Raw genomic sequence first — 20,491 nt, 5'->3', positions numbered from 1 at the left:
TTTATGTTTTTTACATCATCCACAATGAAAATACCATTCTGCACTGATTACTTCTCCATAAGAACCAGGCAGCTCAGACTTGTTGTCCCACTTACAGGAGGCGTTGTACATCAAAATTTATGAAGACCATTTGCTGCCAAAGCCCAGAGTACCCAATGGATAATGTAAGTAAATTGCTGCTTCCAATGAATGCATTAGATTATTAATATCTTAATAAGTGCAATGAGATGACACAGATGAGTGATTTGATTGATTAGATTTAGATCAATCATAAAGCAATAAAATATTTTCCATCAAATGAATTCTCATCAGTATCATCTGCACAGTTTTGAGATACTAAACATCTCATTATGTTCAAAATTAACCATTAAAACTATAGTTTTGTTTGTGGATAATGTGCATATGAGAAAACATATAGAAACCTTTTCCAAATATTTGTATATCCCTTCTTGGTTCCCTAACTCCTGGATTTTTCTAGAATTTGAGGTGTCCAGAGGAGCACTATACCAAATGACTGTGCCACCTCTATTTCTTCACTGCAGAAAATAATTAACTTTCTTTGTAATCAAACATCAAAGTTGCCTTAATCCAACAGTAACATTGCGTTATTTTTATTGGCTAACCACGCAGCCTGAGATGCATACCAAAATTGCTCCGAGACTCCAGTCATCAAGACATTTGGGAGACACTAATGGAATGATTGATACAAATGTTAGCAGAGCCAATTGTACAGCAGACTTACATGGGAGTGATAGAGCGTCGTATCCGTCCAATCATCTTGCTTGATGGCAAGAGCTGCTGTGTAATTTTGGTAAGCATGAATGGCTCCTCTCATTCTTCCAAGCAAGATGTCTCTGTCTTCCATATGCTGCCGGGATGGCATGCAGATCCATCATAACATATTAGTGCTGGTGTCTTCCTGCTCTGGCTCTTTAAACTGCTGCATGGAGGCCAGCGAGTCAGGCTAATCCAACTGAGAGGGCAACAGGCCAGAGTCATCTCAATGCTGCCTTCACAGAGAGAGGGGAAAAAGAGGCACCGACATGCAGCGCAGAGCATGACCCAGGATAGAAAGATGGCCAACATCATTTTGAGGAGTTCTGACCCATGTGGCAATTTGGATTTTCAGTTTTGTCAACATTTTTACATCTCTGAACAATTATAGTTACGTAAAATAAGTTTGAATGACGTGTGTATTTTTTGTGGTTGCTTTATGTATATTATAGTTGTCATTTTATGTACTTATAAATGTGTCCTCTGTTTTCAGCCTCTCAACTTTTTTTGCAGTTGTGCTGGCAATAGACATTATGTTTTTGGGTTGTCCGCCTGTCCCATTCTCATGAATGCGATATCTCAAGAATGCCTTGAGGGCATTTCTTCGACGCAGCCATGTTTTAGAATATGTAGCTTCTTCACAGCAACATCTATGTTTGAAGCATTGTCAGCTGTCATGGCTACATGTGAGTCTGAACAGACATGGATGTAAACTGCAGCTTAACTGGTTTGTGGTTTGCATGCAGTAATAATAGTTAAAGTCTAAAAGTTAAAGTAGTGATGGTACACAAAGTAATGTAACCACTTGAGAGAACTTGAATCATAATGTAATCATAATCAATCACTGATACAGAAGAGGGTCATTTCGAACTTAATGCGAATTAGCAGAAGTTGTCAGCTATTAGAAAAAGGTCTTGTAATCAGCACTTTGATATGTAAGCATTCAAAGCAGCATGACACAGTGAAAGAGGTTTCTAAGAAACAAAAAAAAAGGAAAATTTTTAAACATTACAGGCTGTTTTAGTGTCTTTCAGCTCTTTGTTTTTTGTGTTACTGTTTTGGTTTAGCATTCTGTTCTCATCAACCATGATTCTGGCCAACAGGGAGCAGTTTTGAGCAAAAACGCTTTAAGAAGTCCACTGTGCACTACCTACCCACCACCAAACCATACAAAGACCATACACTGTATAATAAAGATGGATGGCTTAACAGTTTCCCAAAAGTGGAGCCATAACATACTGACTGCCCCCTGGTGGCTGGCTGCAGTATAGTTTATAAACCCCTCCACCTCCATGTTAGTGGACAGGACATGGGCCAAACTTAAAAATCAAAGTACATGTCAAATCAATTTTTCCTTAAGATGGTTTCTGTCATTTGATCATGCTGATGTATGTTTAAATGTTGTTGTTGTTTTGTTTGTTTGTTTTTTGATAGGCTAAGTTTGGTTTTAATTGAGTCAAGTACTGTGCTCACTCGCAATTGAATTGAGCCAATGGTGCTGAGTCAGGCAGGTTTATGGGCAGAACCTTGAAATTGTGGCTTCACCTCCCTATCACTACTGCACAGACTCCAAATGACGGACCACCACAAGAATCTGTGATATTTTGGCTACATTTTTGTATAGTGGGAGGAAGTGGAGACGCATTGTCCATCTTTAGATACAGTCTATGGTGGGGACCAAAACAGAGCTTAACAGGGACTGAATATTAGACTTACATTCATCAGGTTAACAGAAACGTGACTCCAAATGAATATGATTGTTGCTCCATGCCTGCTTATATCAACTTTATTAGGCGATAGATTTTGAATGTTTATACTTTGTTCCCCTGCCCCCAAGAGGCCAGAAAATCCAATGATATTGCTTCAATGCATTAAGCTAAATTGTTTTGAAAACTCTAACACATGCAAACATGGATTGACTGCAACAAGAAAAAGAAATAGCAGTCGCAAGTCAAAACAACAGGGATTCAACATATACATCGATAGTCATAGTAACAACTGTTGATAATTTTCATACACCTTTGTGTGAGCCAAACTGTTTAGTTACTTAAATTGAAAGTTCTGACATTATTTTCTCTACCCCTTAATTGTTTCTACAGGACAGCGCACAGGCTTGTGAAGCTGAGCACAATACCGTTAAAGCTAAACCAACACGTCTGCGCTCACTGGACACTTTCCGAGGGTATGTAAGCCATCAACAACCATCCTGTTTATCAGTCTATCACCACATGCAGTTTGTTCACATGCTAATTCTCTTTAGAGCAGTCTAAGGCATGATGAAGACCTACAGGCCCAACATAATGAATAATTACAGGGGTCACAGTCTGGCCACATGCTCCCCCAAGCTTTTGTTATCAGGCGGTATAGCTTTGGGCATGATTTCTGATATCAGTGCGTCTCGGGTTTGGAACAGTGTGTTTCTGTTGGACAGGAGTGATGCATGTGATTGAATCTGGGCTCCCTGCTAGCCTTAATTGTGGCCTGGGGGTAGACACAAAGCACGCCTCTCTGGAAACAGGATGCTGGTGTGGCTTTGACCTCCCCCTTGCCAAATAATTGATGTAATAATACCGTCAACATATCAGCACACATCCACACAGCCATAGATCTCCTGCCAAAATGGAGAGCGAGAGGAAATCCAGCAGCACAGAGGCAGCATCCAGCAGACAATTGGCATCTTCTTGTCTGTGGCTTCCTTTTGGATGAAGAGCCTTCAGAAACCACTGTGCATATGTGCTCAATTCAAAATACCACATACTGTTATTTAGTTTGGGAGCTGAATCAGTTGAGTACACTTAGACTAGACTTCGCAAAGGTTCAAGGAAAGGCTACATTTCGATTTCTTTTCCCTTTCTGTTCTGCCTGCCTGTTCAATCCTATTAGCCGAAATGTCACTCTGGGGTTACAGATACTTGTCACATATTGATGTCCTGATAGGTAATACTGGAAATTCTCATACCTGACAACACACTTAATCAAACTGTGACTCAGCGCTCAAGATTAACGCTGCGTGTGCCTCCTCAGCCCTGTGACTTATGATCCATACTCCCTGACAAACAACTTTCTACAGAGAACAGACACATCATCCACCATAAATGCTGAGACATTTCTGAAGGCAAAAGCCTTTTCTTCTGAGCTGAAAGGTTTTTCTGATCATTGCTCAGACTCCACTGACATGATATACAGAGACCAGTGGGGTACGGTTGCACGTTAATTTTTCTAAAAGGATTTGGATTTTAATCTTGTGCCGCATTGCTAAAAGCCTGTCGCCGGTCCCTGTACTGTTGAAAATCGCACCGTCAGTAGTTAGCAGTGCCATACAACAGAGGGAACAACTATTACTGCAATACAGTCAGTCAGTCACATTTAACACCAGGTGGCTGACTCATTCTGTGCCTTATTTTGACTAAGCTCCAAGTCTGATTCAGTTTCAGATATGCTCTGATGTTTGGCCACAAAAAGAAAAGAACCTTGGCATTTTCACTGAAGTAGTAATTTATTATGACTACATTGGATGTCTGTGTATTTGATATGGCCTGCACAGTTGGTAATTCAATAGTCTGCAGTGATAGAGTGTAACTATCCATTTGCAACGGGGAAATGTACTAAGCTAACACTCTAATTGGTAATGCATGTACAGTGATTCAAATCAAAGAAGTCCATAAGCGTCTGTCAGCAAGTCGTAACCAGTTGTCACTGCTGCACGACAGATATGTCTTTGTGTAATTAGTTGGCTATAAATCATAAATACTGATTCCCAGATGTGAATTAAGTCTATTACTGAAGTGACAAATGCCCATTGGAGAGCTTCACAGGGATATTTACAACTTCAACCTGATTAGCAACTAGCCTGTGGTGTTTCAGCCTGGACATTATCTTGTATTAACTTTGGTGCAACATAAAACAAAGTCATCTCAGCACACATCCTATTAATTAAGCACTTACAGTCTCCCTTAATCATAATTAGCAGACAGTGTTGTCACTTGTGTATGGCATTAGTAATCTGCCTAAAATGGAGCTCTGGTTCACCCAGAGTGTTTTGATTAAAAAGATGGCCAATAAGCCTGCCCTGATATTGCAGAGATTTTCACCAGGTCTCATCTGGTCAGTGATTTAACCTCCGTCTTTGTCACTATGGCGACTAATGGATATGTTCGTCAAAATTTAAATGATAGCCTGCATGCATATGTGTGTGTGCGTGAGAGAGAGAAAGAGTACATGGACACATGCGGCAGGGTTTACTCTACTTTAATAGCCCTTTTGAGATGACAGTGGCCGATTAAAATCTTGTATCAGCAGGTTGGGGCTAAAAGAGCAGTAATGGCTTTGGTGCACCTCTTAATTGAATCTAAGTAGAAAAACAAGAGGAGGCAGAGGTAGATACAGTGCATCTTATCAAAGAGTCTTGTTCTTAGAGGTTGTCCTAATGCTGTTATGGCTCTTAAAGACCCCCTGATGATATATATATATTTCTTTTGATTAAATAAAGCGTGAATTAAAAGCATAAATTCATGTATTTAGGATGGCGAGAGGATTGAATTTGCCCCAGAGCAAAACGCTGTAGCCGCTTGACCATGCAACCATTTACATTCCCCTGCAAGTTTGTGTTGTGTAATGGCCCACACCCATTTTCTGACATGCAACGCAAACACCTCTTTTCCCTCCAGTGTTGGATTCAGTGAAGCACTCTATCACGTGTGCTGTGTTTCAGCAGCCTTGGCCGGTGCTAAAGTATAAAGTGTATCATATATTAGACGCAAAGTCTTTAGTCAGCACTACTGCTGAGGAGATCCAGAGGACAAGTGTTCATTTCCTGAGTGATTCATAATGCTTAGATTGCATTACCTTGCATTTGGAGTGTGACAGAAAAAAAAGCCCCTCCTCTGCCCTCTTTAACTTTAATTCAAAACTTAATATTGTATCAGATGGATTAGTTAGATGGTAAGAAAATACTTAGATATCTTTTTTTCTGTTTTATTCTATTTTTTAAATGTATTTATAATTGCTTTATAACAGTTGTAACCTATATTTCCACCATTCATTCTACTGCATGAAGGTTAATCCAATTATCACTGATTTCCTAAACTGTGTGCTACAGTGTGTGCTCATTGTACTGTCTTTGTAGGTTTGCCCTGACAGTGATGGTGTTTGTGAACTATGGAGGAGGAGGGTACTGGTTCTTTCAGCATGCACCATGGAATGGTATAGTATAGTGGTATGGTGTAAGACGTGCAGAGAAATACAAAATATAATAAAAATAAGAGCTTCACAACTGCTTATGCAGTACAACTACAACAATAGGAATTTGAAATGCCACTTTAATTGCGTTTCCCCTCATTTAGAAGTAGATTTAATATCTGAAAGAACCAACAGCTCACATTGGTCAGTCTGTTTCATGAAAGGAGCCGATACTTCTAACATTAAAGGAATAGTTTGGATTTTTTTGAAGTGGAGTTATATGAGGTGCTTATACATAGTCAGTGTATTACCTATAGTAGATGGCAGTCGGCACTCCCCCAGTTTAAAGAGGCAGGCAGGAATACTGGGGCACAGAAGCTAACTGATGTGCTGTGAACGGGGGCAGCAGCAAAACATATATTTGCAACCTAAAAAAGGCCCACCTAAAAACATAACAGTTTAAAGCTCCTGTTGGTAACTTATATAAAAAGTAACTTTTTTTTATATTCGCTGAAACTGTCACTATATCCACACAACACTAAATAAGACAAATAATCTGTGAAAAAAAATCATACTCTTTTACCTACACTATTGTCTCGTAGCATTTCTAATGGCCTGACTGCATGTGAATGAATAACAACCAATCAGAGCTGAGGAGTCTCTAAAGCAGTTGTCAGTCATGTCAGTCATGGCCTGTGAACTGCGGTCAAACCATAGACTGTGTATAAAAAAGGATGATGTGTCTCAACTCACCCCCACTGTACAGAAGGGAAGCTAAAATATCCCGTATATAGCTGCTTCCATCTTGCTCTGGTGATGTCAATCGCAGCCAGAGTCTGCGAAGTAGCGTTCTCCGTCCAACCAATTGTGAGCATCACCACTGAATGTAAGTCCACAGATTGGCTCACACAGTTGTCGATCATATCAATCATTGAACATACAGCAGTGTCATAAGAATTACCTTAAATGACAGAAGCCATCTTTGGGAAAAATGTGTACTGTGAGTTTTTGGTTTGGCCTATGTTCCATCCACTAACATGGAGAGGGTGGGCTTTAGTTATTTATTTTTTTCAGCCACCAGGGGTGATCGAGATGTTTCGGCTTCACTTTTGGGGAGCTGCTATGGGGCAAATTGTTCAAATAGGCAGTGCTGATCAAATATGAACCAAGATTCTGTGACTACATCACCCATTTCTGGTCTCAAATGTTTTCAGAAACATATTTTAGTGCACTGTTTAGCTGTAAAATGAGAAAGTTTGTGACCTGGCCGCCATGTTGGATACAGTTAAAAGGAAGTACCAAGCACATTCTCATTTTACAGCTAAACAGTACACTAAAATAGGTTTCTGAAAACATTTGAGGCAAGAAATAGTCAAAACATTTATGAAATCTTGATTCATATTTGATTAGTTCTGCCTAATATGACAGTTTGACCGCAGTTCATAGAGTGATTGACATGATTGACAGCTGCGTTAGAGACTCCTCAACTGCGTTAGAGACTACTTGGCTCTGATTGGTTGTACAGCCCGATTCTGGCAAATGCCATTAGAGGCAATAGGAAGAGGAGGAGGGATACAATTTTTCCACAGACCATCTGTCTCATGTACTTCTTTCCGAATATAGTGACAGTTTCAGCAAATATGACACAAAGTTATTTTTATAAACATTACCAACTGTAGCTTTATGTGTACGCGGTATTTAAAATATTTTCACTGCTTTACCTTAGTGCTCTTCCTGGGAACCAAAGCCATTATATTGCTTTCTTCAAAGCCACCCGACTCTACCAATAATTTAAAACTCGCAGTATATAGGAGTTGATGTTCTACTGTCGCCTCAACGGGTTAGTTTGTTTGTGTTATTGTGTGACTTTGGTGTTTTGAAGGGTTTGTTTGGATTCATCAAAGCCACACAATAACAGACAAACTTACCAAATGAGGCAGTGGTAGACCAACAGCTCTCGTGTTCTGCAAGGTAAATTTATTGTTTTTATCAAAGGAGTCTGGTGGCTTTGAAGAGATAATTGCTTTAGTTGCCCCTGAAGTGGTGAAAATATTCTAAATATAGTGACACTTAAACTGACATTGATTTTAGAGGTTAGTCTTTTTTATGTAGCTAAAACACGTTTCGTTGTTGCCCCCCGTCCATAGCAGTGCATTACTAAGCTTCTGTGGGTGTGCCAACCTCCATCTACTGTAGGTTATTCACTGTCTACGGATATGTACCTCAAAAATATGAACTGTCCCTTTAATGCACGCCTTCTTTCACATTAAGCCAGATATAAAATGAATGTGTGAACTCAAGGTGATTATTCAATGGAAGCATTCTCGTCATCATGTCTGCAGCATCTTCTGACCTGTTGTCACTAATTGTGATAAATGCATTCTCAAACCAAACACACAGGATGCCATTCCTCATACGAGCCAAATCAAAGGCACGATCCATAGATTTTTATTGTTATTAATAACCAGGGAGGAGATGAGAAGGAGGAGGGATGAGTGTTTTAAATGGCAGCTAGAAGAATATGGGCAGAAGCAGTGAATGAGTAGTTTTTCACCTCCAAGGCACCTCTGACTCAAAGAGACCATGTTTGTTGAAAGGTTAAAGCCCCTTTTTTCCTGCAGTAAATTAAAGTTGAAAAAAAAAGCAAAACTGTGACTGTAACTTTTATGAAATCCATGTCACTGTTTAGGGGTGTTCTCAATTTAAATCTTATAATAGCCTCTTTGCCATATCTACAAGGGTGTATTGATTTCAGGGGTGCTTTGATTAATCTTCTCTTTGCTGCTGTCACAGGAGTGTAGATATTTATTCAGCTTTCAAAATGAAAGTTAATGACTAAAACAGCACTTTAAGGATATGACATTGTTCCTAATTCACCTTATAGGCCTTTTGGATTGCATAGATTAGAAAAGGACAAGAACTGTGCACTTTGTAAAATGGCATCAAATTCTGTGAGTCTGTTGATATTAATCTGTGACTCTGGATGTGTTGCAGGTCTAACTGTGGCAGATCTTGTCATGCCATGGTAGGTTTGGTGTAAGAGCACTGTCTGTACAGATATACATATTGGTATGCACATGTAGGTGTTTTAACAGCGTCGTACTGTTTTTTATACCAGGTTTGTGTTTATTATTGGGACTTCAGTGGTGTTGGCTTTCAGATCCATGCAGAGGAAAGGAGTTAGCCGCCTGCAGCTGCTGCGCAAAATCTCCTGGAGAACAGTCGTCCTCCTGATGCTTGGCTTCTGCTTCCTCAACTACTCTCCAAGAGACGGACCATGTAGGTACAAAATGTGTAGCGCATGGTTGTTAACAGAACAAATACATTACATGTGGATGAGTTTGTTCTGTACTTTTTGTTTGTTCTATATATATGTATTTTTTTTCCCTTGTGTTAATGGACCTGCTCATCTGAAAAATGAAGCTCAGTACAGCAAACTGTTATATTATGTAACATCAAACAGTTTTGACACAGATTCTGTAGACAGGTACTCTATAACAGGATTAATTCCATATTATTTCATATAGACATGCAATGATTCGTCAATGAATCAAATAGTTAATCACTTAAATGTTTTCAAATGTGAGAATTTGCCACTTTTTCTTTTCCTAGCATTATAGTAAATCGAATATCTTTGGGTTTTGACTGCTGGTGGAACAAAACAATACATATTAACATTATAGTAGCTTTGGTTCTAGGATTTTTCCTGGGCATTTTCCATTGTTTTTTAGACCAAATGAATATTCTATGAATCGAAAAAAACATCAACAGAATGACTGATTATGAAAATGATAACTAGCTACAACCCTTTAAGGTTTATGTTTGGTATGGTTGTAATATGCGCACTATTAAAAGCCTTGTTTTCACACAATTGCAGTCAGTCAGGTGACAAAGACACAGATGTTGTGAGCGTTAAGATCCAAATTTGTGTGATAAAAGCCGAAGCATCAGGGCTGTGTCGGGGTTAAAGGAGGGGAAGCAAGCTGAAAAATCCCCATTTCATAGTCCACCTGGGGATGCACAGGGCGCCCTTCACACATTAGCCATCCCAAGTGCTAATGGACTTTCCTGGGTGGATGTCTGCGTAACTGGGTTAACAAAAATATTGTTATTGTGTGTGCAGTCTCAAAATCCAGCACCAGGGGACGTTTAACAGAGGCAGATTGAGCAAAAACAAACCGCTGCGGTAATGGACAATTACAAACAGATAGTGTTACACTCTTCAGCCCCATGCAGCTGCTGTGGAGGCTGCTGCTGCTGGAGCTGATCATAACAGCACTGTGACTTTTACCATAAACTGCAGCTTTGCCCTCCGTCTCCAAGGACGTCCTCGGCAGTTTAGTCTCAGGGTTTGATCTAATAAGAGAATGGAGTCATATCTGCTCAATATGTTAAACCGTTTCAATGTCAGACGAGGCAGACGAAGGTGTTCACCTTTGACTGAAACTATGAGTCATTTCAAATAAACGCTACTACGCTTAGATGTCCAATTCGTTGTCAAAGCAGTGACCTTGAAACTCCAATTTTGTTTTATTTTTTGTTTTATTTTTATTTTGTCACTTTAATGAAAGACTTACACTCTACTTTGTTGGTTTAGATGAATATAAATCACTTGATTTAACTGATTAATTTCAGTTTCCATTAGATAAACGCAAAAACACATTGTGGTGAAGCTAAAAACATGGCTGTTTCTCTTTATTCCTTTGAGGTTTTTGACATATAAAAACATTATTTTGCTTAAGGCTACATTGTGCTTTCACGAACCTATCTGACCATTTGACTCTGTTTATTCTTTTTTTGGATGGTGACAAGTTATAAGAAAAGATCAGTCAGAAAAAGATGAGGTCAGAAAGTCAGATTTGAACACCTACTGTTGAGTAGCCTTCAGAGGATGTTCAAATAAGAAAAACCTTCCTTTTGAAAAGTTTTCGGTTCAAGCTATTTGCTCTACTTTCTGCTGGCTTTATTCAGTTCTGCTCACTTCCACCATGAAATCATTGTTTTATTCAATCTATCACTGAAAGTGCTCAGAAATGGGAAGTAGACAGCAGAGCTTTCACATCTTAAATGATATTGAACGTAAAAAGGTCTCAATTGATGAGAAAGTGAAACAAAAGATGTAACCGTTTTCCCGCAGTTCACCTAAAAACTGCGACTTTCAGGCTAATTTTTATTTAAGTGACACTTTTGTGGGGGGAGAGATGTAGTAAATTATCTTGGTGGGGGTGTAGCCAGCAGATTTAACAAATGTGTCATAAGTAAGAGCTTCCTGTGAAAGGAGAGATTTCCGCCTCTTATTTGATTTGTCCGGATCAATGATTGGGATTACGCTGTTTTCACAGCACTTTGTGCGGCAAAGAGGTTTTCAATTAACTAATGTGTAGATTACCATCAATCTCTCAACCAAAAGCCAATCTTATCCTCCCCAATTTGTCGAGACAAAGAGATAACTGGGAATCTTTGATTAGCTTCCCACGTTCTTGACATGTCCGTATCCTGAAGGCTGACACCATTTCCAATTGTGTCACACTGTCCATCATCCTCCTTCAAGAAGTAGTAGCAGTGGAGTGATTGAGAAGATGCTCTCATGTCCAGGATTATCAATTTCCTGATTTATAATTTGCTCAAATCAGCTGAGACAGCTTTATACCACTGAGTTATATCTGTGCTTGTACCTGAGTTGTAAGGTCATATATTCATCATCAAAGCATGAAGGTTCATGCTCTGTGTTGTTGCCTGTGTTCCAGTGTCATGGTCCTGGCTGAGGATCCCTGGAGTGCTGCAGCGTCTGGGCTTCACCTACTTTGTTCTGTCTCTTCTGCAGACTTTCTGGGGCCAGAAAGAAATCTCTCTGAGAGTGGTGAGCAGCTCTGTCACGTTCACTTTAGTCTGTCATTACACACAAGGGCAAAAAGGACCAGTCTAGCCTGAAACAACACATTCATAAACAGCTAAGTCACTGCGTGCACCTTGGATTCCTGAGTCCATTTTTGTTATTCAGTCTTTTCATTATTGCTCTGATAACTGGCCAAACATTAGGGCTGTACCGAAATTATTATTTTTTAAACATTCAAAGCTTCTATTAAGGTTTTTGAAGAAGGCCTTTAAAGTCTGTTGTCATGTTTTATGACGTTGTCACCCTAAAAAATACAATGAAATTAGAAAACAAATCTCTGAACAAAATAATAATAATAATAAATTAGTTGTGCTGAAAATGAGTCTTTATTTTATTAAATTAGTTTTCCTAAATGAATAAATATAATTTATGGTGCAGTTAGATTGTTGCTAAACTGCCCCTCTGCTACTAGTGGATCTGCTGCTAGCATAACCCTGCTTGTTTTTAGCATGGGAGCTAACCAGCCAACAGGAATAGCTTATAGTATCACTGCTGTTTTGTGTTATCACCACTTGCACCACCAACCTGGAGAAAACCACAGTTACCTAACTGTGGGTACTTAACAGCAGGCCCTGTCTTTGGGCCTGTGCCAGTAGGTTTCACTCCCAGTAGGTCCTCACTGGTAAGTCTCGCCATGTCTCCAGCTTTGCAGAAATACTGAGTTTAAACAGAATAAATAGAAATGGAAAAAACATCTGCTGCATTCAAATGTTGATTTAGCATTCGGTACAGCCCTACAAAACACACTAAAATAAAGTTTCATGTTAAAAAGTGTCAAAGATATGAGCAGGGTTTTTTTTAACAAGATTCGTGTTCTGTGTGATCCAGAATGACTGGTGGAACCCGGTCCAGGATGTGGTCCCTTATTGGTCCCAGTGGCTAATTATCATCCTGCTGGAGACTCTGTGGCTCTGCTTCACTTTGCTCATGCCTGTACCCAACTGCCCCACGTAAGTCCAAGCAAGGCACCCACTGTCATGTAACTGAGTCCAATCCACTCATTAATCCACATATGCTGAAAGTGTAAATCTCTCCATGCTGAGATAATCTCCAGACGGGGCTGTTGCGCTGCTGCAGAGGTGTTAGTGTGCAACTTGTGTTGCTGGTGTTATGAACCGCCGTGATTTATGGGCCTGTGGTGGATGCTTCAGAGGGCATAATTAGCCAATCTCAGTCTGTCATGTGCAATAAGAGCAGCGGAGGCAGAGGATCCATCTTCCTCGCTCTGTGTCTTCTGCTCAGTGCTGCTTTTAGTGTGTGTTTTTTCCCCACATTTCTGTGACCCTGCATGGCATCAGTGTTAGAACAGTGTGGGGTCAAACAGTAGCGCTTATGTTTATTCCAGCATCTGATTGGTTTATTTTTGTCAGTGGAATGTGAGCACGTGTGGTTCACACAAATCTCATACAAAGCTTAAAAATAAGGGGGATGATCTTCATCAGACAGAAAAATCTGCCTAAGGAGCTTCCTTTGGTTAAATTGTCCCATGTTCCTAAAATTAATTTTGAAGACGTGCATTTCATTTTATTTTCTTAACCCTTTTTACCTATTTTGTTACATTTTCAATGTTTTAAAATGTCTTATTCTTTTAATACTGATTGTACTACATTATTTATTATCAGAGGATATTTGGGAGCTGGTGGAATCGGTGATCACGGTCTTTACCCAAACTGCACTGGAGGTGCAGCAGGATACATTGATAGATGGATGTTTGGTGATAACATGTACAGATACCCCACATGCAGAGTAAGATCTTTTTCACAGTCGGCATTCATTATTTTAGACATCTCTCTTAAAACCTTGCAGGTAGATTTAAAACCATTAAAACAACCTTGCCGTACCTTTTCATCTTGTTTTTCCAGGAAATGTATCGCACCACGCAGCCCTTTGACCCAGAGGGGGTTCTGGGTACAATTAACTCCATTGTCATGGGATTCTTGGGGATGCAGGTAAGATGGATCATTTACTTCTCCTGTGTGATTCAACAAGTGCTACAAGCATATTTCTAATATTTCAGAGTTTTTTAAGTGTCAGTAGTATTCTGTTGCCATTATTTATATCCAAATGTCCTATTACTTGGAATAGGAATCATGCCCCTTATGATACTGTATTTGATGACACTTTATTTGGATGGTCCGCCTACAGATAGTTTAGAGTATATAGAGTATTTGTAACATTTCAACAGCTTATTAGTTGAGATTCATCATCCATCTTTGTCTATAGATGTTTGTTGATAGAGTATATGTTACATATTCTTGAGGAATTTAATTAAATTTGAACTATTTATTCAACCTGTGCCGCACAGGTTGAATAAATAGTTCAGTTTAATTATTCTGAGAATATGTAGGCATGTTCATGAATTGTCACGTATACTCTATAGATAATCTGTTATATATAGACAGAATAAGATTAACAGTTAAATTGTTGAATCTTAACTAATAAGCTGTTGAAATGTTACAAATACTTCATAAACTACCTGCAGGTGGACAATTCAAAGACTGTGACCATGTATTTTTGCAAATTTATAGTTTAGCTTAGTTAAGATGGTATTTGTTGAATAATTATGACGGCTAATTAAAGGGTCAGGCCACTCTCTAATTTGTGTAATGGTATCTGACATTCATAAAAAAAAATAAAAAAAAACAGTAATCTGTCTTTTCATTAACATATCACCATTTTTGATGTTAAGTAAAAAGTAGTTCTAGTGAAAACTTTTGCTAGCAGGCAAGCTGGAACAGTTTCAGGAACAATTTGTTGGTTTTGTCTTTAACAAGTGTCTTTAATTTAATACTTTAAACAAACAAAATTCCATTCACTTCCATTGTACTTGACTAGATGACAGAAATGTGACATTTTAGAATCTCAGAAGGTTTAAAATGACATGCTGATACAAGTAGAAGTATGAGAGAAAATACTGCACTGTTCTTCTGTGATTTAGGTGAACTGCCTCCTAATGTCCACAATTCTGGCCTCTGATTGGCTGAGAGAAGTAGCTTCTTTTATTTCTGTAGAACCAAACTTACTCAGTGAAGGTTTACTGATCACATGCAGAAATCAGATGTGTGATTGTGTGATTGTGATTCAATCAATAGTGTAGAGATAGAAACCAATCAGAACTATGTGTACAATGACCTTAATCTGAATTTCTTACATCTAAACATTTAACATTCATATTTGTGATTAAACTGGGATCATTTCTGTATCAGAGCTTCTTTACCTAGATGATCAGTGATGTTCTTCAATGCTAAGATGTGAATAAAAAGATAGATCAGAAACAGAGACAGCAGTTAACTGTGTAGTTAAATGAAGGTTATGTGAAAGACTCTTCCCCACCTAACTGAAAGTGCACAGCTGCCCTCCTTTAATGACAAAATGTTTTTCAGACAGTGAAGAGAGAGCTTTTGGTCTTTAGACCTGCAGCCTCTGATGGCGGCTGTGTCACTTATAACCATTTGTGTTGTGGGAAGTAGCCACGCAAAAGCAGCCACATTGCTCAATTCCCAGTGGGCGGTTAACATTGAGCCTTTCAGTCAGCGAGTCTTAGACGACACGCCAGGTGTCCGCTGCCCTCCTCTGTGCTCGCCCGTGCTAATGTCCTCAGCTGAAACATATTCATCATCACCAAATTAATCAGAGGGTGTGGATGACTTACACACCACATCTGGCTCAACAGGATAGGAGAAATGTGACCGCTATGTCAGGGACATAGACACCCACATCCCAGGCCTATTTGGTTACCCAAGGGCAAATACATGCAGTTATTGGTGTTTACATGGCATTTCTCATTAAATGTGGGATTGAATGAGTTGTGGTGTCTGTGCTTATCTCTGCCTCCTTCTCCGCAGGCTGGGAAAATTATCATTTTCTACAAGGGGATGAACGCCCGCATCCTCTGTCGATTCCTAGTGTGGGCCGTCCTTCTGGTACGTTACATCATGTTGGGATTTTAAACACAGCTGGTGAAGTAAACGAGTATAAAAGTCAATTGGTAATTTAAAACCAAGTCAACAAATCACTTAAATCATCGTCCTGCTTGTATGACTCACACAAAGCTGAGCACTTTTATGGTCTCGCCGTTTTACTTCGCCTCGCAGGTAAACTCTGCAACGTGTTTTCCAGCCCCTTGGTATTAGTCATAGCCCGCCGAAGCCATTCATTAGCAGGACTTAGTAGAGGACATGTGTGTGATCTCAGTACAATTAAACAACATCCATGTGTGGCTGTGTTTCCGGGCAGACATGGGTATCCAGCGCCTCAGGGGGATACACACTGTCTCTCATTGCCTGCGTGCCTCACATGTGGTTTTAGATGAGAAGAGTTGCGCATATTACTTACAGTCTACTGCAGTCAGTAGCACCGGATGAAGAGTATGATTAATTCATATACCTGCACACTAAGTCTCAACAAACATTTACACACCAATCACAAGAAAGTATGGATGAAGTGGTATAACAGCGTAAAGTCCATTGAAACCCAGAATAAAAAGATAGATTTCTTCATAAATCTGCTAGGATAGAATTTGAGGTCTTATTTGTTTTGGATCTGAATTCATTCTGGGTGGTCTCAAAACACAAGAAGAGGCAAGCTGGCCTCTATTTCATTTAGAGGGGGAATGTGTCCCACAGGGAGAAGCCAAGTGTTACATGAGAAAGCCCGTTTTGCATTTCTAAACCTGCGACAGGAGGCTGTTAGGCTGCTCTAAAGAGATTGACAGATATCCCTGTAGAAAAGCCAGGCTTTGCTGCACTGTGCTTGGCCACTGTTTGTGTGTACGTACAGTGAGATGCTGCAGAGATGTAGCCAGTTTGCAAAACGGGGTTAGTGGGAGCCTGCATGCTGTGGAGGCAGACATCCTGAACTGGCAGCGCTGTGACCTGAAGCGATGATGGAGCTGGAGGAGCTGGCTGCATCACTCGGCCTTTGAAATCAAACTGAGCAGGATGAAAACAAGGGGCCGGGAGACGCAGTCAGAGAAACACACAGTAACAGATCCCATTAGTTTTAAGTTATGTAGTTGTTGTATATTATTGTGCCTTGTCTGCTATTCAAGATATCAGGTTTGTTCAGACTGGCATGTGTAACTGTTTCTTCTATGTGATTAAACCACACAGAGGACCCTTAGATTAAGTAAACAGTGTCATCCATTAACTTTTGTTTTATCAGCACTATATCTGTCATAAAGGTCTGTTGCGTCAAGTCAGGTTTATTTGTGTAGCCCCATATCTCATGCAATATCTCAATGGGGTTTTCAGGCCCACAATAGCAATGATTCCTCTTCCACCCTGTCCAAAGAAGAAAAAACGCCAAAACCTCAGCATGTAAGAAAAAAAGACAGCAGGTCTTCAGCCATGCTAGCAGCTCTGAAGCTGCATTTAAGCACAGCTGTGTTTCAAGCTAAACGCTAACATCAGCATGCTAATATGTTCACAACAACAATGTTAACATGCTGATGTTTAGAAGGTTTGTTTACTGTGTTCCTCATTATAGTTCAGGGTTTTAGCACGCTAACATATGTTAATTATTGCTAAGTACAAACTGCAGCTGAGGCTGATAGGAATGTCATTAGTTTGCAGGTATTTGGTCACAAACAAGCCCCCAGGAGCAGAGCAGGCTTTGAAGCCAATATTTGTAGTGGCCAAGCTGTGGAATTACAACTTTCTGGTCCGTCACATGATGCCATGGGGCCCAAGAAGACTATTTCCTATCGACTGAAATTGTGAAAGAGATGTCAGTGGATAACATTTTTTGAGCATCACAACCCCCGCGAAATGGGTTGTTTCACAATTGGGATTTGATCCATTCGGTCCGATTACATTTAACAAGTCTCAAAGAGTGGCTTGACTAAATCATTTTATCCCCATTCAAGTTAGTCGAGAGCTAAACGCAAAGTTAACTGCTTGGCCACCAAAGCCTCTAGTGCACTTGCTCTATGGGCCCAACAGTGAGGGAGATCCAGGTAATTTGATACCTGGGAATTCAAACTTTTTTGGCTTCATGCCACTGAGCAACTTTCATAGGAATTAACATGGCCCGGTCTCCAACACTGTATCCAGTTCTCTTTATACATCCATGGTCACAATCCATGGATTGGACAAATTAAAATGTTGGTCTGATCATGATTTTAGATGAAAAATCAAACCACAAAAAGTTAATACAGTTTGTCCTGAGGAGAACAGGAACGTCAGTACTGAATTTTATGGCAATCTGTAGATGTCAAGACATTTCACTCACTTTTCACATTTCACAAGTTACAAATTTGACCTCATTGTGGCGCTAGTAGAAAAGTTTTAAAGATCCATCATCTGGAAACCATGAATGTCTATACTGAATTTTATGCCAGTCAATTTAGTAGTTGCCAAGAATTTTCACTGAAAGAAGTAAGGGGAGGTCTGTACGACATTCCCCAAAAATCCATCCAGTGGTTAAGATATTTCAGTCTGAACCAAAGTGGTGGACAGATTCTGTTGTACATAATACAACAACAGTTTTATAATCCAATAAGGTTGAAGTAGGTTCCGTATTGATGTACTAAATCCAATATAAGAAGTCCAGTAGTCTGAGGAACGGGTCTTTAGTGTTTGTGAATCAGGAAGAATCCTGCTCATATATGTGAGAATCAATTGAAATTCTGTTGTGAGAATTTAACGTCATTAACCTCAATTCTTAAATGACAAATCTCCCCATTTTGTCTCCTGGTGTTGAATCTTATTGACTATCACTGTGGAGCGAGTGACTGGAGGGAGGTGAAATAAATTAGATCCATTTGGCTTCTCCCAGAGGCACAGAGTGATGAAGTAACACATGAGGAAATAAATAAACATTAGGCTTTTATGTTTTGCCACTGTATCTCATGGTTCACTGCTTAATGCTACACAGCTGATGTGGATTCCACTCAAGATTATGATGTTGAAGATGTTATATTCACGATCATACAGTGTTTAGTGAGGAATCAATACAGATCCTGGTTAACTGAAACAGAGAATAACAATAAAATAGATTTCCTCACTTTGCAATGGTTGACAGAGAGAGCTGGCCTCTCTTATTGATTCTGGGAAGAGATACAGACCATGTGTAAAGTATGAATGCAGCATCTGATCGTGTTCTACTGTATATGTTGGTTTCTTTTTTAATCTCGGTAGCTAAATCTATTTTTAGCCTCACAAAATGTTTTCTCCAACAAAGAAAGCAAAATTAGTTTTAGTGATTGGCCTGCTCGTGATATTGACTTTTCTAATACGATTTCGCCTCAGAGGGGAGGCAGTAAGCAGAGCTGAACTGCTTCTTGTTTCAGACATGTGCTCTTGACATTAGCAGGTTCCCTCAGTGGAGGAGGGAGCTCATTTCTGCAGGCACCCAACCACAGGATTGATATTATGCACAGGAGGTTCGCAAAGAACCAGAAAGTGTTGATACAGTAAACGACAAGCCAGATTTTACACCACAGTTCACTGTAGTGTGATTTCTGTGGTGGATTGATATTCAGGAGCGGCCATGCATCTTGCTCCTAATAAACAACAGCCCCTGTTAATTAAAGTCCAACGATCAGGCTCCAGAAGTGAGAGATTGAAATTGAGCGATTGCCCCACATACCAGCCCCGTCCCACATCCTGCTGCCTGGATAGCCTGGAGACTCAATCCAGCCCCGGCTAGGCTATTTCCACACCATCGATTCTGTCATCTATACACATGATGGATATCCACCTAACAAGCATGTTTGGATTCTGATCCATCGCCCTGGGTTTCTCTGTGGAGCACAAAATGTTTCCTCAAGTATCTAAATCATATGTAAAGGTAAATAGATGGGACAATAAAAGCTTTTAATGATGAAGAGTTCATGAGATCATACACAAGTCCTCTGTTTCGTGGCTAATAAGGCCGTGAGTCGACTTCAGATGGGTGCGATTCTTTGTTCGGCCCTCTGAGGAGCACAACTTTGTGTTTGCAGTCAGATATTGTGCGTGTGCATTGATGCACCTTGTTCATCTGACTTTCAGATAATCGGTTAATCTGCCGGACTCGCTTGATTCTGTTGCCTCACGTTTTAGCAGCCCAATACGGCTTGCTATATCGCCCTCCATCGATTTGAAATCTGTTTCATTTCCACCCTCAGGGAATCTCTGCAGCCATCCTTTCTAAGTGCACACGAGACGGAGGATTTATACCTGTCAATAAAAACCTTTGGTAAGTGCTTCCTGACCCTCTAAATCCAACCACTTTTCCTCACAAAAGAAAGGATGGGTTTCCAACAGGCACAAATCAAGGCCGCTAAAACACGCGTTTACTTACCTCTAACGACAGCTACGACTGTAAATAATCACCCCCGCTGTCGGGAGTGTGAGGTGGAGCGGTTATACATCCTCCCAACATGATCACTCTTCCTTGCGGCCAGGAAAATAAAGGATGCTTTATCCTCTCTACTCACTCACTACACATTTTACCAGCTCTGTGAGATGAAATGGGATCAGGCTCTGGGAAAAGCATCTGTGTAGTGTAGTCTAACCGCTCCCAAACTATCACATGCCTTTTTGGTGAAACAAGGCACGGCATCTTGACAAATGTTTGTAGTGGTTTTGCATGAAATACAGCGCAATTACTACCTCCGACGTAGATTACTTTACGACCTGTGCATTTGTTCCACTCCCA

General features: G+C 40.0%; 1 protein-coding gene across 1 annotated transcript in view; it reads left to right on the top strand.

Moving 5' to 3' along the window:
- ret (ret proto-oncogene receptor tyrosine kinase) overlaps nucleotides 1–20,491 on the top strand; it is a 57,699-nt gene that overhangs the window by 5,628 nt on the left and 31,580 nt on the right. The window contains exons 6-16 of the mRNA XM_050070436.1: nucleotides 98–164; nucleotides 2,874–2,956; nucleotides 5,900–5,976; nucleotides 8,947–8,977; nucleotides 9,071–9,231; nucleotides 11,700–11,812; nucleotides 12,677–12,798; nucleotides 13,471–13,594; nucleotides 13,711–13,797; nucleotides 15,694–15,771; nucleotides 19,959–20,029. Coding sequence (XP_049926393.1) covers nucleotides 98–164; nucleotides 2,874–2,956; nucleotides 5,900–5,976; nucleotides 8,947–8,977; nucleotides 9,071–9,231; nucleotides 11,700–11,812; nucleotides 12,677–12,798; nucleotides 13,471–13,594; nucleotides 13,711–13,797; nucleotides 15,694–15,771; nucleotides 19,959–20,029 — 1,014 coding nt within the window. The remainder of the gene's footprint in view (nucleotides 1–97; nucleotides 165–2,873; nucleotides 2,957–5,899; nucleotides 5,977–8,946; nucleotides 8,978–9,070; nucleotides 9,232–11,699; nucleotides 11,813–12,676; nucleotides 12,799–13,470; nucleotides 13,595–13,710; nucleotides 13,798–15,693; nucleotides 15,772–19,958; nucleotides 20,030–20,491) is intronic.

The sequence above is a fragment of the Epinephelus moara genome, chromosome 19 (assembly GCF_006386435.1).
Source record: "Epinephelus moara isolate mb chromosome 19, YSFRI_EMoa_1.0, whole genome shotgun sequence".
NCBI classification, from domain to species: Eukaryota; Metazoa; Chordata; class Actinopteri; order Perciformes; family Serranidae; genus Epinephelus; species Epinephelus moara.
Note: the sequence above shows the minus strand (reverse complement) of the source record. Positions and strands in the feature narration are given on the sequence as shown.